The sequence below is a fragment of the Panthera leo genome, chromosome C2 (assembly GCF_018350215.1).
Source record: "Panthera leo isolate Ple1 chromosome C2, P.leo_Ple1_pat1.1, whole genome shotgun sequence".
Taxonomy (NCBI): Eukaryota; Metazoa; Chordata; class Mammalia; order Carnivora; family Felidae; genus Panthera; species Panthera leo.
In genome coordinates this window covers 67022908-67049743 of record NC_056687.1, presented here as the reverse complement: position 1 = coordinate 67049743, position 26836 = coordinate 67022908, and the positions used below count along the sequence as shown (strand labels likewise).

Genomic DNA, 26836 nt, shown 5'->3' with positions numbered 1-26836 from the left:
AGCATCTAGTTCTTTCAGACTTTTTTCTGCTAGTTAGCTCAGACCCCACTCCCCTAAACAACGTCTGAAACTTTCTCCCTCCATGGCTTGCCTTTCCCGTGACTGATTCTGTTCCATTGTTCAACTGATCAATGCTTATTTGAATATCTGTATGCAAACCCCAGGTTTAAGTGCGATGGGTGATGTAGAAGTGAGTTTCTTTTTAAATCTTACCCTTCAAAACCCACATAAAAATCACTTTTCTCATTAAACCTTTCTAGATTACTTCACCCCATACCAAATTACTTTTACCACAAATTCCTGTACCATAGTAGATGCAAGTGCCTACCTATTTCAAACATGAGTGCTGTTCTACAACATTCTTTTATGTATTTTCTGTGAATACTTTGCTTCCTTGACCAGATATAAACTCTGAGAGTAAGAGCAGCATTTCTTATAACTTCCCTGTGACTCTCAAAGCGTTGCAAAAGACGAGGCACGGCGGCATTTTATCTTTTTTTTTTTTTTTTTTTTTTTTAAGTGCCTAAGCAGAAGGAACTGACTCAAACTTCAGGAAGTAGCTGTGAGGACAGGGTGTCAGGAAATGACAGAAAACCTGCTGAATACGGAACTGAAGCAGCAGCTCAGAGTTTCTTGCTCTGAAGTGGCAGTAGAGAGGGGAGCCCAGTGGACGTGAAGAGCTGGGAGCTTAGAGCAGACACTTGGCTACTGGAGGTGGGTACTCTGAGCAGTGGGAAAGTTGGGGAGCACAGGGCAAGAGCTGAATTAAGAGGAACCTACCTGGCTCTTAGTCCTCCATGAGAGATAAAGTCCTTTCTCACAGGCTCTTAGACTTTTATGGCCAGAGGCCTGGGGGTGAGTGATCATGACTAATGAGCATATGGGGATGGAAACTGAAATGGGGGTCTGGAGCCCAGGGCACATGATGCAGCAGCCACCCAGGACTCTTAGTTTCTGCTGACAGTCTACAACCTTCTCCTAAGGCCTGTTGCTCCTAGGCCCTGAGGCAAGAGGAGGACCATAGGAGATGAAGACAAAGTCTCTGTCCTTAGAGAGCATATGGTCTTGCAAAGAGACAAAACTCACATAGGAGACACTGTGACACAGCAGGAAGTAGTTGCTACTTACACCCGTGCTGAGCACCAGTGCGGATGGAGGCCAAACAATGGTTCCACTAGGGCTAGTTTCTGTGATTGTAGGATCCCAGAATCCCAGAATGTCCGAAATGAAGGGGACTTGATGAATTAGCTACATTAACCTCTTCATTTATTTTCCCCTGGGGAAAATGGAGTATCAAAGATGTTCAGTGATTTACCCAATTAATATTTTTAATTGCCTACTCTGGTACCTGACAAATAAGAACATATTCCATGTTGATTCCCTTACCCCTGTTCCCACAGGGGCTTAGTAACAGAGCTGGGGTGATCTTCTGACTGAGGTCCATGTACTTTACTGATGCTGTCAGGCAGCTTCGTGATGAGGCCCTTAATTGTGCCTGCGATCCTGGGCACCATTCCTCACCGAGTTACTCCCCAGTCCCCTACCTCTAATAGCCCCTCTTGGCTTTTCTATTTCTGGCCAGCAGCTTAAGGACACTAATAGTCTCTGCGTCAGAAACTTCCCTTTGTTTAAAAAATACATGAAGATGGGAGGCTTTTGGGTGAGTTAGGCTGAGGCCCCAGAGGAACAGCAGGAAAGAGGAGAGGACCGTCAGTCCTCCTTGCTTCCTTTTTGATCATGAATATTTCAGAAACTTCTCCTTTCCAGTTTTCTGTATGAAGTCATTTTGTCAAAAAGCAGCCCAGGAGCCAGGACCATAGGCCTTATCTCTTCAATCCATAATTGTTACCCCATAAGGAAAGGCAGAGCTGTTCTGGGCAGGGACTCCTCTCACAGTGCAGCTGACTCAGTCACTACTTCTCCAGTGTCCTCTTTGCATCTCTTTAACCACCCTTCCCCCCAAATCCTTGGGCTAGTTTCCAAGGAGGCTATCAAATAGCATGGAGAAAGATGGAGCTTCCAAGAGGAAAGGAAAATCGGAGAGTCTGAGAGACTGTGTGGAGACATTGTGGAGTCCTAGGAGCAGTTTTAAGAGGTCTCATTTAAGAGACAGTGAAGAGTATAGGGAAATACACCAGTGGGATGAGGAGTCCAAGGAAGGATGGACAGGAGAGTTGCTAGTTAGCAAGTAGTAGCAGGGTCAAGAAGTCTCAGTGTCCCCCGAGAGCAGATAAGCATTTGTCAATGGACATACAGAGATCCAGGATCCCACACATACAGAGCAACTTGCTATTCCTCATGCATAAACTGGCAGAGCCAATGGAAACACTGGGGATGCCACAGAATAACAATTTGGCTCCCCTTCATCCTAGTGTTCTCTAACAATTTCTTTCTTACTTAATAAAAAAATCTAATAACTCTCAGTGTTCAAAATAAGGGATTTATTATATGCTGTTTGAACCAGTTATCTTCTTTAGAAATATAATTGAACTGTTTTTAAAAATTAAAGAATAGATGATTCATTCCCAGTAAATAATACTTCCTTATGTGTTGTTCAGGGCAGGAATTTCAGCTGACTTCCCTACTGACCTCATGCACCTATTCAGTAGCTGCTCTTAGAATGAAAATGGGATAATGACTTGCACTGGGGTTGGAATTTTCTCAGTAGAATTATGCAGGTGGTAGAGAAGAAAGTGTAGGTGTTCACTTTATTAGGGGCTGGACCAATGCACCTTTCAACAGCTGTAACAGGAGTCATATGTAGAAACTGAGAGGCATGGTGCTTTAATTTGGAGGGTACCCTAGTACTCCTCATTGATGGCCACTTTAAGCCACTACCCTGCTAGCCTTGCAACACAAATGAATGTTCCCAGCAGTTTTGACACCCAGATTATTTAACATTACCTACACCCATGATGGCCTCTCTCCAGACTCAGTAGGCCTAGACCGTGTTAATTTGTCTTGAATAAATCCCCCCCCCTCCGCTCCTCTAACTGAGCAAAAGTGTTTTCCTAAAACTTCCATCTGCTTTGCCTCAGCTTCCATTTTGTTCTAAGAAAAAATAGCAAAACCACTGGACTGCTATAACATTGACTTCAGCAGCATTCTTGTTTTCCCTCTTCTTGATTTTCTCTCCCTAATTCCCATTTTGTCATCCTCAGATGTGGAAGTCTGTAGTAGGGCATGATGTATCTGTTTCTGTGGAGACCCAGGGTGATGATTGGGACACAGACCCTGACTTTGTGGTGAGTTTGGAAATAACTTTGCTTGGAAAAATCAATAAAAGGTGGAGGTGAGGGGACAAGGGAGAGGCACCTGGGCTACTCTGTTATTACTTACCTTTTAGGGGGCTTAGAAAGGACAATCTGGGACTGAAATAGCACTCATGGTAGAACTGACTGGTAGGACAGTTGGGTGTCATGAGTGGGGGTGTGCATGATAGCTGATGTTGAGGATGGAAGGGGACAGGTGTAGAGGAGTTTGACATTGTGATTGACGGGCTATGACAAGCTAGGCAGAAGCTGAGGTGCAGGCACATGTGTCAGCCTCTCTCAATGTGGCACATCTCTTGCCATCACTTATTGCTGATGATGTCTTTTGTAGAATGACATCTCTGAAAAGGAGCAACGGTGGGGAGCCAAGACCATTGAAGGCTCTGGACGTGCAGAACATATCAAGTAGGTGCCAAAAGGATTGGGGTGCAGAAAAAGGGTGTAGGAAGAGCCTGAGGAGAACTTGGACACTCAGGGGAGGGTGAGGGAAGAAGGAAGGAAGGAAGGAGAGAAGGTAGTTAATGTCTACGTGTCTTTGCATTTGTTTTTTCTTGAATCTATCCCTGTGTGTCCCTATGTGTATCATTGTGGGTTTCTGTTTCATGTCTCTCCACTTATCCCCCTAACCGTATTCTCTCTCTCATTTCTAACAACTATGCTATTTCCCCAAGTGGGTCTATTATAAGGGATTCAGAGATGAGGTAGCTCAAATACTGGTTGAGGTTGTATCACTTTATCTCTCCAACATCTCTTTATCATCTATCTATTCAAAGAAATAGAAATGTGTGTCTAGAATGTAGGTGACTTCAGATAGACCAAGAAGGATTCAGTGAAAGATCAAGGTAAATAACTCAGAATAGATATTGTAAGAAGAGGACAATATCAGGTCCCATACCTGGCCTGGATGATTTTTAAAATAAAAATTTGTATTTGGCTACTTGACAGAAGCTGGAAACCATGAATGGTAATATGAAGAAATGTGACAGTTAGAAAACCTATTGATTAAAATTATTTTAGTAATAGGGTTTAAGGGTCTTAAAGATGATAACCCAACGTTTTATCAGAAATAAGAGCAAAACAACAAAACAGTCTGATACTGTAAGAGAGAAGGAAGTTACAGACATATCTAAGGGTTTCTGTGGGATATATTGTATATTCATATTGAAAGATTCCCTCTTCTCCTCCATAGATTATTCAGGATCATTTAAACAGGGCTGTCTACTTTGGATGTCAAATATTAGTAGCAGGGTAGACACAATAAACTGCATAACAAGAGCAAAAATAAAAAAAGCAAAAATTGGGATGCCTGGATGGCTCAGTTGGTTGAGCATCTGACTCTTGATTTTGGCTCAGGTCATGATCCCAGGGTCATGGGATCAAGCCCCACATTTGGCTCCATGCTGAGCATGGAGCCTGCTTAAGATTATCTCTCTGCCCCTCTCACCCAATCACTCTGTCTCTAAAATAAAAAATTTTTAAATTTTTTAAAGCAAAAATTAACAATTACAAATAAATTGGCAAAATTAATACATTTTAAAACTCCATTTTAACTCCCCCATACAGAATTTAACAATAGTGTTTTTACCTCTTTTCCCCTAGATTTAAAAAGTGTCAGTGGATGACCACATTGTATAAACAACACACTAGGAAACTTAGCATGTGTTTATATAATTTGATAATATTCAGTAATATGCATCGTTGTTTGATAAGACATAATGATTTATCTCAAGAAACTGTAATGAATATTGTTCTTAAACCAACCAATTCTGGAAGCAGTTGGAAAGATGAAAAAAAATGGAACAGGTTCATTCAGGAAGTTTCTTGATGCTCCTTTCCAATCTCATAGATAAAAAAAAAAAAAAAAAAAAGAAAAAAGATCCTTTTCCTTTTCTGAGTAAAGGCTACTCAGCCCTAGTATCCCGAGAACTCTTAAGATGAAGATACCAATATTCTAATACCTTTCCCAACCAGCTTGTCTCATGCATAGTAGGAGCAGAATATTTTAAGGAAGACTGCTAAATCTTTGCCATGATCTTATAGAAAGAGCTTGAATTTGTTAGGTTCGACTAACAGCTCTGCAGCTACAAGTAATGTGAATTTAGACATATAACCTCTCGGAATCTCAGTTTATTTGCTTATCAAAGGGGAATAATAATAGCTACCCTGCAGAGTATGGTTAAAATTCAAGGGGCTAACATGTATCAACATTCTAGTGCAGTATTTAGCACCTCTTAGCAGCTCAATAATATTTCTCTTCATTTTTAAAAAATGTTTATTTATTTTTGAGATAGAGAGCATGAGCTAGGGAGAGGCAGAGAGAGGAGACAGGATCCAAACTGAGCTCTGCCCTGATAGCAGCCAGCCCAATGTGGGGCTCAAACTCACATACCCTGAGCAAAAGCCTAAGCCAGAAGTCAGATGTTCAACCAACTGAGCCACCCAGGCACCCCAATATTTCTTTTTTTTGTTAATATAGTTTATTTTTATTTATTTCTTATTTTCTTTAACGTTTATTTATTATTGAGAGACAGACAGAGACAAAGTGTGAGCAGGGGAGAGGCAGAGAGAGAGGGAGACACAGAATCCGAAGCAGGCTCCAGGCTCTGAGCTGTCAGCGCAAAGCCCAAAGCGGGGCTCAGACTCACAAACCGCGAGCTCATGACCTGAGCCGAAGTTGGATGCTTGACCCACTGAGCCACTGAGGTGCCCAAATATAGATTAGTTTAAATTATATTCTTTCTTCCTAAAAACCTAACATAAACATGTAAAAAAATTACAGTCTTTCTTCTTCCTAAGTGGTGTTTACTTGGACTGTTGTGTTGTGCAACTCAGTATATCCATTACTCTGTTGACCCTTGGAATTATAAAATGTAGTGACCTTGGATGTTACCTTATTAACCTAACTGGATCTTTTAAGGATAGCATACATGGTAGAGATATTTACACAAAAACCCACTTCCTTCCCATTCACCCAAGCTACCAAGATGTAAAAGCCCCATCTCTGCTAGTAACTAGCCAGGTGACCATGAACAGGTCACTTTTCCTCTCTGATTCTCAGTTTTCCCACTGGGATCAAAAAGACCTCTAGAGGACCTTCCATTATTAAGTCTCTAATATTCTTGGATTCTCTCTGGCTAACATGGGCTAAGCCAATCTTTAAGGTCAGATGAGAATCACTAAGGGCTTTGGAAAGGAGGGGGAAGTTGGAGAGGAGAACAGTAGCTGCAGAGTTGAGATCACTCAGAGCAGGAAAAGGAAGTGATTGTGGTTCTCACTAATCTCACTACCTTCCCCCACACCATTATCTTTCTTTTTTAAGTCTACCTAAAATATACTTAGTTTGGGGAGTGACTTGGTAATTCAGTGAATAGCTCAAAGGATAATGTCTGTCCCTCATCTATTGTATAGAGAAGCCTGGGCCAGGCAGCTGCAAGCAACCTAGTGTTTCCTAGTAGCTGCCTGATTTTCAAGGTCTCTGGCCCTTTTTTCCTTCTTCTTTTTGCCACTCTTGCCCTCTCATGCTCATGTGCCTCTTTACAGTCCATATATCCCATGTCCACCCCTGGCTGGATGTAAACACTGAGCTGCTTCCTGTCACTATACGTTAGTTATGCCTATTCTAGAATTTTATGTAAATGCAGTAATACAAAATATATTCTTTTGTGTCTGTCTTCTTTCACTCAGTATAATTATTTGAGACCTAACTATGGTCTTTGTGTATCAGTCTTTTGTCCCTTTTTACTGTCCAGTGGTTTCCCATTATATGGGTATATCTTAGTTTGGTTTATCCATTACCCTGCTGATGGATATCTGGGTTGTTGACAATTTGGAACTATTAAAAATAAAGCTGTATGAACATTTGGGTCCAAATCTTTTTGTTGACATGTGTTTTTATCTCTCTTGGGAAATATCTTGGAATAAAACTGCTGAGTCATATAATAAGTATGCATTTATTTCAAGAAATTACCAAACTGAAAGGAATTTACCATTTTTTATTCCTACCAATAATGTATGGATTTCAATTGCTCCACATGCTTCTCTACACTTGGTATTGTTAGTATTTTTAATTTTTATCACTCTTGTGGGTATGTGGTCATTTTAATTTGTATTTCTTTGATGCTTAATTTTATTGAGCATCTTGTTATGTGTTATTCATGTATCTTTATATGTCTTCATTTAAAGTGTCTGTTCAAGTGGTACCTGTGTGGCTTAGTCAGTTGAATGTACGACTCTTGGTTTCAGCTCAGATCATGATCCCAGGGTGGTGGGATTGAGCCCCGTGTTGGGCTCTGGGCTGAGCATGGAGCCTGCTTAAGATTCTCTCTCCCTCTCTCTCACTCTCTCTCTCCCCCCCTCTCCCCAACTTGTGCTCTCTCTCTAAAATAAAATTTAAGGGGGGCCTGGGTGGCTCAGTTGGTTAGGTGGCCGACTTCAGCTCAGGTCATGATCTTGCAGTCTGTGAGTTCGAGCCCCGCGTCGGGCTCTGTGCTGACAGCTCAGAGCCTGGAGCCTGTTTCGGATTCTGTGTCTCCCTCTCTCTGACCCTCCCCTGTTCATGCTCTGTCTCTCCCTGTCTCAAAAATAAATAAAACGTTAAAAAAATTTTTTTTTAAATAAAATAAAATTAAAAAAAAACCTTTTTGCTGTCCCAGGACTTTATATTCCTACATATATTTTAGAATAAATGAGTCAATTCCTACAAAAATGTCTGATCATATTTTGGTTGAAATTGCATTGAATCTATAGATCATTTTAGAGAAAACTGGTATCTTAATGATCTTGAATTTTCCTGTCCATGAACATGGACTTATTTATTTCTTCTTCAATTTTTTCAGTAATATTTTTCGATGTTCAGGTCTTGGACATATTTTATTATTAAATTGATGCTAAAATAGTTCATGTGATTTCATACGATAATACATAGTATTTATTTTTAACTTTTAATTTCCAAATGTCCATGGCTAGTATAGTCATACTCAGCAATATTGCAGGTTTGGTGTCTGGCCCTCACAATAAAGCAAATATCAGAATAAAGCAAGTAAAATGAGTTTTTTTATTTCTCAGTGCATATAAAAGTTATGTTCACATTATATTGTGGTCTATTAAGTGTGCAGTAGCATTATGTCTAAAGAAATAATGTACATACCTTAATTTAAAAGCACTTTGTGGGGTGCCTCGGTGGCCTTGGTTTTGGCTCAGGTCATGACCTCACAGTTTGTGGGTTTGAGCCCTGCGTCAGCATGGATTGGGATTCTTTCTCTCCCTCTCTCTCTCTGCCCCTTCCCCGCTCATTCTCTCTCTCTCTCTCTCTCTCTCTCAAAAAAAATAAAATAAAATAAACATTTTTTAAAAATAAAAATACTTTGCTAAAAGATAGTAAGCATCATCTGAACATTCAGTGAGTCATATCTTTTTGCTGGTGGAGGGTCTTACCTCCATGTTGATGGCTTCTGATGGCTTCTGACTGATGGTTGCTAAAGTTGGGGTGACTGTGGCAATTTCTATGGAAAAATTTTCTGTATCAAAATTGGAAGTTTGCTACATTGATTGGCTTTTCCTTTCCTGAATGATTTTTCTGTAGCATGTGACACTGTTTGATAGCATTTTACCCACAGTAGAGCTTCTTTCAAAATTGGAGTCAATCCTCTAAAACCCGGCTGCTGCTTTATCATGTAAATTTATGTCATATTCTAAGTCCTTTGTTGTCATTTTGACAGTCTTCACAGCATCTACACCAGGAGTAGTTTCCATCTCAAGAAACCACTTTCTTTGCTCATCCATAAGAAGCAACTTCCCATGCATTCAAGTTGTATCTTGAGATTGCAGCAATTCAGTCACATCTTCAGGCTCCACTTCTGATTCTAGTTCTCTTGCTGTTTCCGTCACAACTGCAGTTACTTCCTCCACAGGAGTCTTGAACCCTCAAAGTCATTCATGAGGGTTGAAATCAACTTCCTCAAACTCCTGTTAATATTGATATTTTGATCTCTCCTTGTGAATTATTGAATGTTCTTAATGCCACCTCTAATGGTGAATCCTTTCCAGAAGGTTTTCAATTTACTTTGCCCAGATCCATCAGAGGAATCACTATCTATGGCATCTGTAGTCTTAAAGGATAGATTTCTTAAATATTGTCACAAGACTTGAAAAATGAAATTATTCCTTGACCCATGGGCAGCAGAATGGATGTTGTGTTAGCAGGTTTTGAAAATGACACTAACCATGTGGTCCATCTCCATCAGAGTTCTTGGGGGCCAGGCGCATTGTCAATGAGCAATAATATTTTGAAAGGCATCTCTTTTCTGAGTAGTAGGTCTCAGCAGTGGACTTAAAATATTCAGTAAACCATGTTGTAAACAGATGTGCTGTCATCCAGTCTTTGCTGTTCCATTTATAGAGCACCGGTAGAGTAGATTTAGTGTGATTCTTTTTTTTTTTTTTTTCAACGTTTTTTTATTTATTTTTGGGACAGAGAGAGACAGAGCATGAACGGGGGAGGGGCAGAGAGAGAGGGAGACACAGAATCGGAAACAGGCTCCAGGCTCCGAGCCATCAGCCCAGAGCCTGACGCGGGGCTCGAACTCACGGACCGCGAGATCGTGACCTGGCTGAAGTCGGACGCTTAACCGACTGCGCCACCCAGGCGCCCCAGATTTAGTGTGATTCTTAAAGGGCCCTGGGATTCTCAGAATGGTAAATGAGCATTGGCTTCAGCTTAAAATCACCAGCTTCCTTAGCCCCTAACAAGAGAATCAGCCTGTCCATTGAAGCTTTGAAGCCAGGCATTGACTTCTCCTCTTTAGCTATGAAAGTTCTAGATGGCATCTTTCAGTAGAAGGCTGTTTTGTCTACATTGAAAATCTTTTGTTTAGTGTAGCCACCTTCATTAATTATCTTAGGTAGATCTTCTGGATAACTTTCTGCAGCTTCTACATCAGCACCTGTTGTTTCACCTTGAACTGTTATGTTATGAAGATGGTGTCTTTCCTTAAACCTCAAGAACCAACCACTGCTAGCTTCCAGCTTTTCTTCTGCAGCTTCCTCACCTCTTGTATCCCTCATGAAACTGAAGAAAGTTAGGGCCTTGCACTAGATTAGGCTTTGACTTAAGGGAATGTTGTGGTTGGTTTGATCTTCTATCCAGACCACTAGAACATTCTCCATATCAGCAATAAGTCTGTTTTGCTTTCTTATCATTCTTATGTTCACTGGAGTAGCACTTTTAATTTATTTTAAGAACTTTTCCTTTGCAACTGGAAGGTATTATGCTGACTGAAATAAGTCAGTCAGAGAAGGACAGTTATCATATGTTTTCACTCATGTGGATCTTGAGAAACTGAACAGACCATGGGGGAAGGGAAGGGGGAAAAATAGATACAAACAGAGAGAGGGGGAGGCAAACCACAAGAGATTATTAAATACAGAGAACAAACTAAGGGTGGATGGGGGGGCAGGAAGGGGAGAGGGAAAATGAGTGATGGACATTGAGTAGGGCACTTGTTGGGATGAGTACTGGGTATTGTATGTAAGCCAATTTGACAGTCAGTTACATAAGAAAATTTAAACAAAGAACTTTTCCTTTGCATTCACAACTTGGCTAACTGTGTGGCATAAGAGACCTACCTTTTGGCCTGTCTTGGCTTTTGAAATGCCTTCATCATTAAGCTTAATGATTTCTTTTGAAATGATTTTGAAGCTTTTGATTTAAAGGAGAGATGTGTGACTCTTCTTTCACTTGAACACTTAGATGCCATTGCAGAGTTATTAATTGGCCTGATTTCAAAATTGCTGTGTCTCAGGGAATAAGGAGGCCTAAGGCAAGAAAGAGAGATGGGGAAATGGCTGGTTGGGGGAGCAGTCAGAATACATGCAACATTTATGACATCTCAAGAAACCACTTTCTTTGCTCATCCATAAGAAGCAACTTCCCATCCATTCAAGTTCATGGTGCCCCCAAACCATTATAATAGTAACGTCAAGCAGCACTGATCACAGATCACCATAATCAATATAATAATATTGAAAAACTTTGAAATATTGTGCAAAGTACCAAAATGTGACAGATACATGAAGTGAGCAAATGGTGTAGGAAAAATGGTGCCAATGGACTTGCTCAATATAGTGTTGCCACAAATCTTCAATTTGTTAAAAACACAATATCTGCAAAGTGTAATAAAGTGGTGTGCCCCTAAAATGAGTTATGCCTGTGTGTAGAAATGAAATTGATTTTGATCATGCCCTTGTATCCTGTGAACTTACCAAATGTACTTAATAGTTCCAGTAGTGTATTCTGTAGATTCTTTAGATTTTCTGCATCTATGATCATATCATCTGTGGATAAAATCTTATCTGTGTGACTCATCTCTGTGCTTTTATTATTATAACAAAAACAAAACACTTGGTTCCCATAAACTGCATCGCTTTATCAAATTCCAAGGTATTTCAAAACTTAAAATAGGTATCTGAGACTTAATGTGTCAAACGTTTCTTAGATATGCTGCTTAGCACATTGGATTGTAACTTTTTCTATCTCTCCCACCTGACCACTATCTCCATATACATTAATAATCTTTGTATCCGCACAGCCTAAAAGTGCCTTACACTCAAAAGTTTAATGAATATTTATTGAGTGAGGTACTAATATGATTAAGGCCTATTTAGAGTGGCTTCAGCTATATTCTAAAGAATTTGATAAGAAGTTGGTCTTTTTTGGCCCCAACATTTTTATTTAAATTGTATTATCTATTGGCATCATCCTCTGATTAGCTTTGCTATCATCCATTAGGTGGAAATTCCTGAATTTCATTTTCAAATCCCCTTTAAAACTTGTTTTAACAATGATATAGTTATGACCCATGTGGCAATCATTGGACTCATTAAAACTTCGCACATTTTGCTCATTTGAAAGTAATGTTTGGCATCATTTTTGTCATTCTTCATCTGAATATTTTGGTTGGGAAATAACAGTTATTTACATGTTCTTGGAACCAGTAGCTTTTTTGACACAGACATTTCTAAAGTGTCAGTGTTAATGAACTAGCAACACAGGATCTCTGCCTCCACTGCTGCCAGAGGGTTTAGAGCAGGCACGGAACAGATGGTCCTTCCAGCTCTTAGCTTAATTTCATCTGGTTCAAAGCCAGCTTTCTAAAATTAACTATGACTAAAGCCAAGAGGGCTTTAAAAAAAGGCTTTTGGTGGGCTTATACTAGAAGGCCACCAGATGGATCTATTCTTCCATGAAAGAAGAGAATTTCTGCTGTGGGATGGCCATTCTAACCTGTAACCAGTGTATCTGGTTTTCCCGAGCTGGTGAAGTCCCAGTAACATCATCATGTCTCAATTCCCTAAACCTCTTTTTCTTGCTACAGGAAGTGAAATTTTTTAATTTAGGGTTCTCTTGTCCAAATGTTTCTAAGAATCCCCAGAAGTGCCTCTATGTGACCAAGTATACATACTGATTGTCCCTTATTGGTGCTAGTGCTGGTGCTGACCTGTCACTTCATATCCTCAGAGCAGACAGATATGCAGAGGTACTCTCTACCCTCATAGTGAAGATGAAAGTGAAGTAAGAAGGAGAAGGCTTCCTTTTGGTGTTACATTCTCTTAGTGACAGAGGTGTCCCAAATCAAGTTTATTTGGGTCTTCAGGTGTTACAACAATTAGTGATAAGACTGAATTTTGTTAGTTTTTATTAGCTTTTTTTTCATTTCAGTATAGTTGATACATAATGTTACATTCATTTCAGGTGGATAACTTAGTGATTTGACAAGTTTATACATTATGATGTGTTTACCACAAATATAGCTACCATCTGTGTAGTTACATCGCTATTATAATGTCATTGACTACATTCCTTGTGCTTTGACTATTACTTCTGTGACGTATTTATTCTATAACTGGAACCCTGCATCTTCTACTCTCCTTCTTCCATTTTGCCCATTCCCTCTGGCAACCATCAGTTTGTTCTCTGTATTTATAGGTCTGATTCTGCTTATTGTTTGTTTTATTAGATTTTAGTGTAAGGAATTTCAGATTTGGGGGTGGAGATGAAGGGCATTCATTTTTTACCAAAATATACACCAAATACTTAATGTATAGATAAATCTCCCAAAGCTACATCTTTCCTAACCGTCGTTAATGACTTCCTAGTATGCCATTGAAAGGTAATATTGCAATTTACTTAACTGTTCTCCAAGTATTAGCCCTATAAATTGTTTCTTAGTTCTTGCTATTATCTTCAGTGTTTCAGTGAATATCGTTAGATATTAAGACTTGCCATATTTAAAATTATTTCCTTGAGGTAGATTCTCAGGACTAGAATGTGGGAATAAAGGGGTATATAAATATTTTTGTACTTCTGGGGAGAGAGTATCTAATGCTAGAAAGCAGACCCATTCAGAAGGAAAATAACTTCCCAGTTACTAGAATATAATTGGTATCACTGTCCTCTAATATTTAAGAACATGAAAAACGGGACAAGTATCAGAAGTTTATTTAGTGGACAAATTAACAGACTAGAGGAAATATTATTGGCTTGTGGAGAGTTTAAATCAGACTATGGTATATAGGCCACACTAATCTCTTACTTCCAGACCCAGCATTGATATACTTTGGGAGCTCAGGTTATTGCTAAAAATAAAGAACACATCTCAAGACTTCCATTTTTCTGGGAGGGAGAGTTCATTGACTTGTGCTAGATGAGTCTCTGTCATGTGGTTACTTCCAGTATCCACCAGCTGAGGAACAAAGTGTCAGAGGAGCATGATATTCTCAAGAAGAAGGAGATGGACTCAGGGCCCAAAGCATCCCATGGGTATGGAGGTCGGTTTGGGGTGGAGAGAGACCGAATGGACAAGGTGAGTTGAAAGAAAGATGTTTGCTTAAAGATAAAAAATTGATTCATTTGTTGGTATTGTAGTTTAAAACTTATTCAAAGTACAGTATTAATTTGGGCTTTAAAATAGAATGTCCACATACTATTTGTATCATTTTTTTCCTGATTTCAACACATAAATATAGATGGTAGAAAATGTGGTCCAAGAATTTAAAAAGGCTAGCCTGTGGTAGACCCAGCCATGCTGTAACTCCTAGACTGAGGAGACAGGGTCACAATTAGAGAAGGGAAGAATATGTCTTAAAATCATTTACTGTTTTCAAATGTTTGTATAGAATGTTGATATTGCAACTTCTTATTATTTTCTTTACTGTGTATTTAGTGTTCTTTGTCTATATATATATTATATCTTATATGATATGTGCATGGGAAAAATATTGATGTGAATTTATTCATTAGATTCCATCAAATACAAATATTTTCCTTTATCCATTAGCTACCACTAAACTATGGTTAAAAATGCTTTTGTCTTATTTCTTTATTTTTTTAATTAAAAAAAAAATTTTTTAATGTTTATTTTTGAGACAGAGAGAGACAGAGCATGAACGGGGGAGGGTCAGAGAGAGAGGGAGACACAGAATCTGAAGCAGGCTCCAGGCTCTGAGCTGTCAGCACAGAGCCCGACACGGGGCTTGAACTCACGGACCGTGAGATCATGACCTGAGCCAAAGTCGGACGCTTAACCGACTGAGCCACCCAGGTGCCCCAAAAATGCTTGTGTTTTAAATCATAGTTTCCATTGACTTTGCTAATCTCAAAGATAGAGATATATTCCTGTAACAACAACAACAACAAAAAAGATTTTATCTCTAAGGAGGAAAAAATAATTCAATGAAAAGCCTTTAGTGCACCCTCAAGAAGTGTTTTGTTTTGTCATTGTGTAAAGTGCAATGTAGACATTGTATTCTCCACAAAATTCCTAGGAAAAAACTAAAATAGATAAGCATTCATGCATTCTTAAATTCACAAGCAAAGTTGACCTACACAGACCTAAGAATACTGTAAAATGAGTTCCTAGGAGCTCATATACGGCAATGCTTCACATCAATCTCTGTATTGATGTTTGTCCCAGCATGAGATTCAAAATACAGGAGAAAGGAAAGGCTTTCTAATTTCTTCTTATTTGGGACTCTGCATTATTTGGTTTGAAGTACTAGTCAGTTCCCAGATTATTAAAATAGCCATATCTAAATATTAGAAGAGATAAACCTTTTAAAACCAAATAGAAAATAAAACAATAGATGGAATAAAAAGTGAAGGGGCATAGAAAATTTATATGCCCTCTTGGACTACTTACAGTATTGTCTACCAACCCCCTTTGGTGCAGAGTCAGTCACTGTTAAATATCAGGGCTCAGTTGGCACTTCTGAAATGTGATGGTCACACAGAAACTATAATCCAGAACAGAAGCACTTGGCTGTTTTAATGAAATGTGCAATGTTGGCTATGGTATAAAGTTAGTCCCCTTTGATCTCTCTTTATTAACTACTTAATTCTATTTTGACCCATAAATCCCTTGTTTTTACCTTTCTTTTTGTTTCTGGCTTAACCACTGTTCTGCCTACCTCGAATCTATCCTGATGGTTCCAGCCCATCCTACAGGAGTTTCCTAAGTGATGGGTTCCTAATGGTATTAAAGAAGACTCAGGATGTGTGAGCCTCTAGAAAAAGCAACCTTGCGGGGCGCCTGGGTGACGCAGTCGGTTAAGCGTCCGACTTCAGCCAGGTCACGATCTCGCGGTCCGTGAGTTCGAGCCCCGCGTCAGGCTCTGGGCTGATGGCTCGGAGCCTGGAGCCTGTTTCCGATTCTGTGTCTCCCTCTCTCTCTGCCCCTCCCCCGTTCATGCTCTGTCTCTCTCTGTCCCAAAAATAAAAATAAAAAAACGTTGAAAAAAAAAAAAAAAAAAAAAAGAAAAAGCAACCTTGCTCTCTCCAGTCATATACTCCTTACATGATACACTGGTGGAGGCTATGAGACAGACCCAGAATGGAATTTCTGGTATTCTTAAATCCCAAACCACGTCTGTATCATTTTAATTTTTACAGTCATTTTTGTCTTTCACTCATTCCATCTGATTTTCTTAGAGTGCTGTGGGCCATGAATATGTTGCTGAGGTGGAGAAGCACTCTTCTCAGACTGATGCTGCCAGAGGCTTTGGAGGCAAATATGGAGTTGAGAAGGACAGGGCAGACAAGGTAAGTATCTCCCTGTGCCACCCAGCTCAAATCCTGTGGGATTTACCAGCACTCACTGTTGAATGTGGGTCTATGCTTCTCCTATGGAAAGATGGCAGTGGCCTCAGGAGGGTCCATCATGAGGATAGCTCCCATAATCTTCTTCAGCAAGTTCCTTTGTGCCACTTTTGGAGGCCACATGCTGAGCTCAATAGTGTTAATATAAATGATACAAAGATTCTGAAACTCTGTTTTGATAAGGAATCAAACATTGATAAGGAAGTCAAACCATTGATTTCCTCATTGTCTTGAAGAAAGACAAGGGAAATTCCAAAGCTCCTCTTTTGTTCAAGCATCAAAACCTTATCATTATGCCTTTCAGGAGAATGTGGGAGTCAGCTTAAGTATTATGACCACAGGAGCAAACTATCAAGTAAAACAGCTAATTAGGGTTATAATGTTTTTAGAAGGTAAAGGTTACTTTTCGCATGATGTAGCACCAAAACCCTGAAGCCCAGAGGTTTTAAAGACTCCTTTGTGGGGAAAAAAAAAAAAAAAAGAAAAAGAAAAAGCACAGTAGGATGGAATTTCCCTTCTATCTTGTCTTTTCCTGATCACTCCTTGTTCTTTGTTTCATCTTCTGCCTCCTGAGTCACAAATTGAATTACCTAAATAGTCATTATGTCATGTAAACCAAGAAACAATACATAGTAATGGCTCTTGAGATGCAAAATCTAGTCTTGCTTAGAAGACCTATAGGTACTGAGCCAGATGGGGATGTAGCTATGAGTGATGTTAGGTATTGGCCAACATATCCAGTCCTAGAGCAGCAAAGATCCAGGTTCTCCTAGTTGCCTCTCATCCCATCAAAACACATCTCTGGGTGTCGGCTGCCATTTAGGGAAAGAGAAGAGAGGCACAGTACAATCAATTAGGAATAGGATAATATCTCTTACATGTGCATAGTGCTTTATAGTTTACAAGGCACATTCCTAACTATTATCTCATTTTAATATCGTGAGAGTTAGGAAGAAAAGCACTAATTTACTGAGTGACACAATGCAAACACTTTACATACCTTGACCCACTTATTACTTACACTGGTCCCAAATAAAGAGGGATCATTTCTCCATTTCATACTTGAGGTTAGTAAGGAGGTTTACCTAGTTTCATTTCATATTTGAGGAGACTGAGGCTCAGTAATGTTAAAGGACATGCATAAAGTTAAACAACTAAAAATAGGGCAAGTGGGGTTGGGGGTTGAATCAAGAGCTGATGAGCCCATAACGCTCACGTTCATTGCTCTGTAGCACACTGCTGCTCCACCAGCCTGTCAGGTCAGGGTGTCATCTGTTTCTAGGTCAAACCCTCATTCTCAGCCCTAAGCTCCTATAAACTAACCTCTGGCCTGAGCTGGGGGGAGGTATGTGAGGGAGAGGGAAAACTGTCAGCTCCAGTTCTAATCAATCCTCTCTCCTTTTCTCTGTAGTCGGCAGTTGGCTTTGATTACAAAGGAGAAGTGGAGAAGCATGCATCTCAGAAAGGCAAGGACCCTGTGCTTCAACCTTTGCAACCCAATTGACCTATTCAGCTCAGACTTCACCTCCCAATAGCTGTCATCAACTCCCTTTAGTTCCATGACCCAGTTCCCCACTATTGTATTTATTTTTAAATCCAAGCATGTACTTGCTTCTTTCTTCTTTATCTCTTCCTATGAGATTGTTTAGTCCCCTTTTCCATCTGGATTGAAAATAAGGTATTCTATTCCTTTATTTTAGGAAGGTATCCCTAAGTTTTAACTCTCATTTTTTACTTAAGTTTAAAATTAATCACTATCTCATCCTGAGTAACAAAGAAAATGTAGAATAATTTAATTGCATTCCTTCTACATCCTACATTCTTTGTACCAACTGGCCAATTGTTGCCCAGTGTAAGGATTCCATGTGTTTTTAAACCCCACAAAAATGAATCACTATTATTATTTAGTGAATGCTTATTTATTTTTTATTTATTTTTAAATTTTTTAATGTTTATTTACTTTTGAGAGAGAGAAACAAGAGTGTGAGTGGAGAGGGACACAGAGAGAGGGAGACACAGAATCCAAAGCAGGCTCCAGGTTCTGAGCTCTCAGCACAGAGCCTGATGCGGGGCTCGAACTCACAAATTTCGAGATCATGACCTGAGCCAAAGTCGGACACTTAACCGACTGAGCTACCCAAGTGCCCCTAGTGAATGCTTATTTAAATTGTCCAACATATTTACCAACTTCCTAGCCCATTCCCGTTTATTATATTTCGCTGTTTCCTCATTGCTTTTATTTCCTTCTTACTAAAGTATATCCTTTGATAATTCTTTCAGTGAGAGCCTATGAAAGAACTCCCAGGTTTTGTCTGAAAAATATATTTTGCTCCATTTCTCATTGTAACTTTTCCTTCATCACTTTGAAGGTATTATTTCATCCTCCTTGGCATCTCTCTTGTGTACTCTAACCATCATTCCTTTGTGTCCCTATTTTTTCTGTGAGAGGTTTTCCTTTTTTTTTAATTTTTAATGTTTATTTATTCTTGAGAGATAGAGACAGAGTGTGAGCAGTGGAGAGGCAGAAAGAGAAGGAGACACAGAATCTGAAGCAGGCTCCAGGCTCTGAGCTGTCAGCACAGAGCCCAATGCAGGGCTTGAACCCGTGGACTGCAAGACCATGACCTGGGCCAAAGTCAGATGTTTAACCGACTGAACCACCTAGGTGCCCTGAAAGGTTTTCTTTTTGTCTCTGATATTCTGAAATATCATTAGGATACATCTAAATGTTGGACTTATTTCTCTTTCCTGCATGAGACTATTGTTCCTCTTCAACCTGAGAAATAACTTCAATTATAGAAAATTCTCAGGTTGGTTTCCTTTGGATAGTGCCTCTCCTCTCCTTTATTCTTTCTTCTGGAACCCATATTAGATGCATACTGGAATTTTTCCTTCTCTTTTTAATGTATCTCTCTCTCTCTCTCTCTCTCTCTCTCTCTCTCTCTCTTTCTTTCTCTTTCTTTAAAGCCTTTATATTTTTATTTATTTATTTACTTATTTATTTATTGTTTCAAGTTTTTATTTAAATTTGAGTTGGTTGACATAGAGTGTAATAATGGTTTCAGGAGTAGAATTTAGTGATTCATCACTTACATATAACAGTACTCATCACAAGTGCCCTGCTTAATAACTATCACCCATTCAACCCATCCTGCCACCAACACCCCTCCAGAGAACCTCAGTTTGCTCTCCATAGTTAAGAGTCTCTTATGATTTTCCTTCCTCTTTTTTTTCCTTCCCCTATGTTCATCTGTTTTGTTTCTTAAATTCCACATATGAGTGAAATCAAATGGTATTTATTTTTTTCTGACTGACCTATTTAACTTAGCATAATACTCTCTCTAGCTCCATCTACATTGTTACAAATGGCAAGATTTCATTCCTTTTGATGGCTGAGTAATATTCCAGTGTGTGTGTGTGTGTGTGTGTGTGTGTGTGTGTGTGTGTGTGTATACCACGTCTGCTTTGTCTATTCATTAGTTGATGGACATTTGGGCTCTTTCCATAATTTGGCTATTGTTGATAATGCTGCTATAAACATCTGGGGGCATGTGTTCCCATTGAATCTGTATTTCTGTATCCTTTGGGTAAATACCTCATAGTGCAATTGCTGGGTCAGAGGGTAGGTTTTTAACTTTTTGAGCAAGATACATACTGTTTTCCAGAGTGGCTGTACCAGTCTAGATTCCCAACAATAGTGCAAGAGGGTTCACCTTTCTCTCCATCCTTGCCAATACCTGTTGTTTCCTATGTTGTTAATTTTAGCCATTCTGACAGGTGTGAGATGGTATCCCATCATAGGCTTTGTATTTTTATTCATTTATTTTTAACTTTTTTAATGTTTATTTATTTTTGAGAGAGAGAAAGAGAGAGTGCATGAGCAGGAGAGGGCCAGAGAGAGGGAGACGGAGGATCCAAGGCAGGCTCTGACACAGTGAGTGCAGAGCCTGACATGGGGCTTCAACCCACGAACTGTGAGATCATGACCGGAGCTGAAATCCAGAGTCCAATGCTTAACTGGTTGAGCCACCCAGGTGCCCCTAGACTTTATATTTTTAGAGAAGTTTTAGACTTACAACAAAATTGAGAGGAAGACACAGAGATTTCCCATACACTCCTCCCTCATCACCCGCATACGTGTAGCCTCCTCCATTATTAACATCACTCACCACAGTGGTACATTTTTTACCAAGGATGAACCTACACTGACACATCAAAAATCACCCAAAGTCCATCCATAGTTTATCTTAGGGATTACTATTGGTATTGTACTTTCTATGGGTTTGGACAAAGTGTAGTAACATGTATGGGTACTTAAAGTTATATACTTCCCTCTAAACAAACTTTTGCTGCATTCCACATGTTCTGTGTGTTTTAATTTTTATTAAGCTAAAAATGTGTGTTCTAATTTCCCTTTTGATTTTTTCTTTGACCCATGGGTTATTTATAAATGTGATATTTATTTTCTAGGTATTAGAGAATTTTCTAATTTAACCCTATTGTGTTAAGAGAATATGATGTCTAATATTTCAACCTTTTTAATGTATTGCAACTTATTGTATAGGCAAGCATATAATCTATCTTGGTGAATTTTCTATGTGCATAAAAAATAGTATATTATGCAGTTTGGGGATATAATGTTCTGTAATTGTCAATTAGGTCTTGTTAGATGATAATGTTGCACCTTCTATAATTTTAGATTCTTTTTGTCTAAATATTCTATCAGTTAATGTGACAGGAGTGTTAATATCTTCACCTAGGATCACAGATTTGTCTATTTCTTTCTGTTTCTGTCAGTTTTTGCTTACATATAAATCTGGATTCTGTTAATTGGTTATACCAACATACATATTCCTCATAAATGATGACTTGTTCTCTTGTTATTGTGTTATAGCTCTCTTATCTCTTATAATGCATTTTCTATTGAGGTCTACTCTGTCTCATATTCCTGCCATCTTTCCAATGCTTTTTCTTTCGGTGGTATATATTTTTCTAGACCAGCATGAAGTTAATTTCTCCTCTTAGAATTCCTGTGTAATATAAGTAGTGTATAACTGGAAATTTGCATTCTACACATTCAGGGTAAGCCTGGAGTTTCCAAGTCCCATAGGTAAAATTTCCCACTACCAAGTGCTGAACAAATGACAACCCCCTTCACCATTTCCCTGGAAAAATAAGTAGAATTTTTCTAGAACTCTTTTACAGAAGCAGGTAGAGTGTCATTTCTTGCTCCCCAGTCCCCTGTTCTTGTATAAGAACCCCTGACCCTAGATCCTAATCTCTAGACACTAAATTCGGGGCTTAAAACATCCTTGGGTTTTCTCAGTCCACTCATAAGTACTCTCATATCTACTGCTTTGATTCATCTCTTTGTTTCTGGAGACATGATTTTTTTTTTTTTTCATTTGAGCTTCACTATTAAAAAAAAAAAAACGATTGTTGTATTTTAGCAGATATTGCTAAGTGTTTATATAGGAGTAAGAACAGGCTACATTTCATATGTATTTGCCTTTTTTTTGCCTGAAAGTGTCTCTTTACATTCTCTATACTTTACCCTTCCTTGAAGAAGGGAGAAGATTGAAATGCTCTTCTCATCTTGAGACAGAAGTAAAGGTGAAGAGGAAAGGAGTGAACAATGTTGAATTACAGCTTCCAAAAGATGGCTTAGGACACTGTTTGTCTTTAATTCACTTAGATGCTGGCCCATCTTTCTTCCCAGGCCCCTATCCCCCCTGCACCCACTTAACCTGACTTCTCTCTTCCACAGTACCTTCCTTTGGGCTGAGTGGGCTCTCATGACTACTTCTTCCACCACAGATTACTCTCATGGCTTTGGAGGCCGTTATGGGATAGAGAAGGATAAACGGGACAAAGCAGCTCTGGGATATGACTACAAGGGAGAGACAGAGAAACATGAGTCCCAGAGAGGTGAGTTGGGATTGGAGAGGAGGGAGGTCACACAGTAGCCTAGAGCCCTCCTTCCTTCCTTGCTGGAAGCTGACACAGAGGACCCAGAGTACAGAGGTGCAGATGTGCAGTGGTGGTGTAAAGGGTAAGTGTATGTATGTGGGGTGGATGGGAAGAAACCAAGAGGATAGAGAGGAAAGAAGCAAGATTAGGAGCAGGACAGAAGAGGCCAAAGAGAAGGGGTCACTGAGCAAGAGAAAGAGAAACAGGCTGGGTGATGACAAGTGAGTGATTTGGCTTTGAGTCTCACAGGCCCCTGTGCCTCACAAAGACAGAGAGGTCTCTCTCCTCCCTGGGACATATAGGGGATGACTGGAGGAAACTCCTTATTTTTTTCCCATTTCCTCCCTATATTACTTCCTTTTCTGTCACTTCTCTCTTTTATCTTTCCCTCTTCATATCTATCTCCAATCCATTTTCTTTTAACTGTTTTTCTCCCTATCTTTTTCTTTCTCTTTCCATCCAGGCTTTTCTCTACCCTCTGATTCTCACTCTTCCTCATCCATCTCTGTTTTCCATATTCCTGTTGTCTGGTCTTTCTTCCATGACTCCCCTACCTATACATTCCTAGCATTTTAACTCCTCTTATGACTCTCAGACCTTTCTGTCCTGCAGATTATGCCAAGGGCTTTGGTGGTCAGTATGGAATCCAGAAGGACCGAGTGGATAAGGTAAAGCACCAGAACACCAGTGTCTTGAGAAAAAGTCCCTAAACTGCACTTGAAATGGATTGAGATAAGAGAAGCTAAGTGTCCTGAGCTGTTGTCCTACACTACCCATTGACTGCTTTCAGCATTTAATGAGCAAGTCTTCCAGAGCCTGAGCTTCAAATAAAGAGAATGGGGGGAGTCAGAGAAAGAGACAGAAACACAGATAAACTTCAGGGAAAGGTGATGTTTGAAATTTCATTGATTGCTAGACATTGCTTAATTCAATCTATAATCTATTTCTATTCCATGCACACCAGTTCCTCTTCATGCATTGGCTGGGCCCTGCTGCATTCTAGGCAACTGGACTTAGAGGTGTGAGGTTCTAGGTTCTCTGAGGTTTCAAAAAGGGGAGCTGAGCCCACCAGTTTAGAAATTCTTTACCCCTCTCTCTACCACAAAACAATGTAGGAATACCCTGTTTAACTATTAAGCACCAAATGGTTAGGGATACCTCCTATAGTGGCCCCAATACCCAATACTGACTTTGGGTTATCACCATTCCCTTCTCCTCCCTCCCTGCATACTGTTCTCTCTACAGAGTGCTGTTGGCTTCAATGAAATGGAGGCTCCAACTACAGCTTATAAAAAGACGACACCCATAGAGGCTGGTGAGTCTTAACAATTCCTTTTCTCTATTTTCCTCAACCACCTCTTCCTTCTCATTCTTTCTTATGCCTAGACTACCCTCTCCATGCCTTTAACTACTTAAACTAGCTGAGGTAGACTTGATCCTGCCTGTATATTCCCGAATTCTCTCTCCTAGAAAAACTGGATTAAGTGGGTAGAGAGATGGAGTGACATTAGGAAGGAACTGTGAGCAGAGAACATAGGAAGGGAGGGTTGGGGAGACATTTGGGAAGAATAAGAAGGATAAGAACTTGGGACTGGGAAGGAGAGAGTGGGTGGTGGCCAGAGGGCATACAGGTTTAAGGAATGTGGATAGGGAAGGATGCTGGTTAGGAAAACAAAGCTTATAATTTAGAAAGGACAAAAGTGTGAGATTGCATGGCTTGGCTATATGGAAATCTAGGCTTCAGGGCTATATTCTCTTCCTAAAACCCACTTGTTCCTCCATCAGTACCTCTTACCTTCTCTCCCATGAGTTCCCTCTCCATCTGCTTTCTGCCTGGATATTTAACCAATTCCTTCTCTTCCTTCAAGTGCCATCCCCACCATACCTGATCCAAGACAATCCTAATTCTTCTTGCCTGTGTCTGCAGCTTCTAGTGGTGCTCGTGGGTTGAAGGCAAAATTTGAGTCCATGGCTGAGGAGAAGAGGAAGCGGGAGGAAGAAGAAAAGGCACAGCAGATAGCCAGGCAGCAACAGGAGAGAAAGGCCCTGGTAAAGATGAGCCATGAGGCTAAGCGGCCAGTAGACACTGTGGGAGAGCCAGAGGTGCCAGCCCCATTGCCCAAGAAAATCTCTTCAGAGGTGAGTGCTTGGTCTTCTGGGGTTCACATCCAAGATTCCTTGCCCAAATAAAGTAAGGATTCCAAATCATTGGTAGAAAATAAGGCACAGGCCTCCCTGGTGTTAGGCAAAGTTGATAACTCCTGTCTCTATCTTCGGGAAGATTTCAGGCTGAGTGATTGGGCCTCATATATACCAAAATGTTAGAGGGAAAAAAAAAATCAAGATTTATATAGACCAAGATTTGCATATTTGGCCATGCAGCCAGTCATTACTACAGGAACAAGAAGGAGCTATCACTTCAGGTTGGAGCCCATCTAGAAGGATGATTGATTTGGATTGGCAGAGACAGGAAGGGAAGTGTAAGAGAGAAGACAGAGGTTTACATACTTACAAGAGAGATGCTTCATTCTTCACAGGCCTGGCCTCCAGCAGGGACCTGTCCACCATCACAGCCTGGACCTGTGAGAACCAGTAGGGAACACCCAGTGCCCACCCTGCCCCTGAGGCAGAATCCCCCAGATGTGAGTAGAGCCCCAAAGATCCTCTATCCCTTCCCCATCTCCTCATGGGAGGAAAGGTGGGCCATATGAAGTGACCAACCACCCTGGTTTGTCTGGTACTGTCCTGGTCTTAGCACTGAAAACCTTGCATTCTGGGGGCTACCTAGTCCTGGAAAGATCAGGAGAGTTAGTCATCCTAGCCGTGGTGTTCTCAAAAATGTGTTTTGCTTCAATCTTTTCCTGGTCATTAGAGGAATCGGACTTGCTTTCCATTTCCTTCTCTTCACACCTTCTATATTCCCCTCCTATCACCTCCTGGTAGATGTTTTGAGTGGGTAGGTATGGGAGGAAGTCAAGGAATAAAGATGGATGAAAGCCTGTGTTCCATAGGAGAGTCTATTAGGTAGAGGTGAGGACGAGGGTAGAATTGGTAGGATGGTGATGGGTGGGGTCTTAGTACCCCACCCATGGGTGGAAGTTGTTCTGATCCACACCCGTCCCTTCTCAGGATGAGGAGCCCCCAGCCCTGCCTCCCAGGACTCTGGAAGGCCTGCAGCTGGAGGAAGAGCCAGTGTATGAAGTAGAGCCTGAGCCTGAGCCTGAGCCTGAGCCTGAGCCTGAGCCTGAGCCTCAGCCCAAGTCTGAGCCTGAGCCTGAGACTGAGCCTGAGACTGAGAATGACTATGAGGATATTGGAGACATGGACAGATGTGAGCAGGATGGTGAACCAGACGGGGACTATGAGGATGTACTCGAACCTGAGAATCCTTCTTTTGCCTCCACTATGGCTGGTGAGTGGGGGGTGGGGGGTGGGAGAAGCAGCTCCTGCATTGGGTCCAGTCCAGGGGAGGGCAAAAGGAAGAGGAATTCCCCCACTACCCAGAAGGACCTGTTTTCCTTCTCCATGTTGGTGAGACCATGTTTATATTTCTCTTCATGCAGAATCATCTGGCTACCCAGCTGGGGCTGGAGCAGGGATCTCAGCGATAGCCCTGTATGATTACCAAGGAGGTAGGTTTGGAGTGGCCTGAGGGGTCTGGTGCCTGGAGGCCCTTACTACAAGAGAGGGGGATGGATTCTGAGGGTCAGGGGAGGACCCAGGATTAGCATCCAGAAGAATAGCACCCTTCTTTCCCTGAAGTTTAAAGTGGGGACAGGAATGGAAGGATTACGGTCTGACCATCCTAACATCCCATCCATTTCCTCCCCAGAGGGAAGTGACGAGATTTCCTTTGATCCTGATGACATCATCACTGACATTGAGATGGTGGATGAGGGCTGGTGGCGGGGACGTTGCCATGGCCACTTTGGACTCTTTCCTGCAAATTATGTCAAGCTCCTCCAGTAACTGGCTCTCCCTGTCTCCTCTACCGTGACTTCCCAAGTCCAAAGTGTTTCTGCCTTCACCCCCACCCTATTCTTACTGCAAGTGTAAGTTGCACTGAGTTCTAGAGACGAGTTGCCTGAGATTCTAGAGAGACTTTCCTCTCCCTCTCCACTAGGGGTTGGGACAGAGACAGCATGAGGAAGGGGTCTTCTTCCCCTCAGTGTCCTTTCTACCCTAGAAGTGCTCACGGACATACATTCATCTTGTGATCCTGTCTGCTTCCTCATGAATACTCCCTCAAATACCCCAAGTTCTGCCTTCCTCTGTTTGTGAGCTCTGAGCTTCCTGGTTTGCTTACATGGAAAGGTATGTCTAGATTGTCTGATTTGCCTGGCTATACTGTTTGCCCACTTTCCTTTTCTGCAGAGATTTTTTTTTAACCTTCTGTCTGCTCAATCTTAAATCAGAAATAAAGTGGGACTGTGGTTCATTTGTA

General features: G+C 40.6%; 1 protein-coding gene across 1 annotated transcript; it reads left to right on the top strand.

Annotated features, from left to right (window-relative positions):
• The first annotated feature begins 560 nt into the window (after positions 1 to 560).
• On the top strand, positions 561 to 26836 carry HCLS1 (hematopoietic cell-specific Lyn substrate 1). The gene is made up of 14 exons (XM_042955261.1): positions 561 to 714; positions 3162 to 3245; positions 3604 to 3677; positions 14002 to 14131; positions 16255 to 16365; positions 17834 to 17888; positions 22240 to 22350; positions 23005 to 23060; positions 23638 to 23707; positions 24320 to 24531; positions 24930 to 25034; positions 25522 to 25804; positions 25956 to 26024; positions 26225 to 26836. Exons 2-14 carry the CDS (start codon positions 3162 to 3164, stop codon positions 26359 to 26361), a joined length of 1497 nt encoding a protein of 498 aa, XP_042811195.1. The 5' UTR covers positions 561 to 714; the 3' UTR covers positions 26362 to 26836.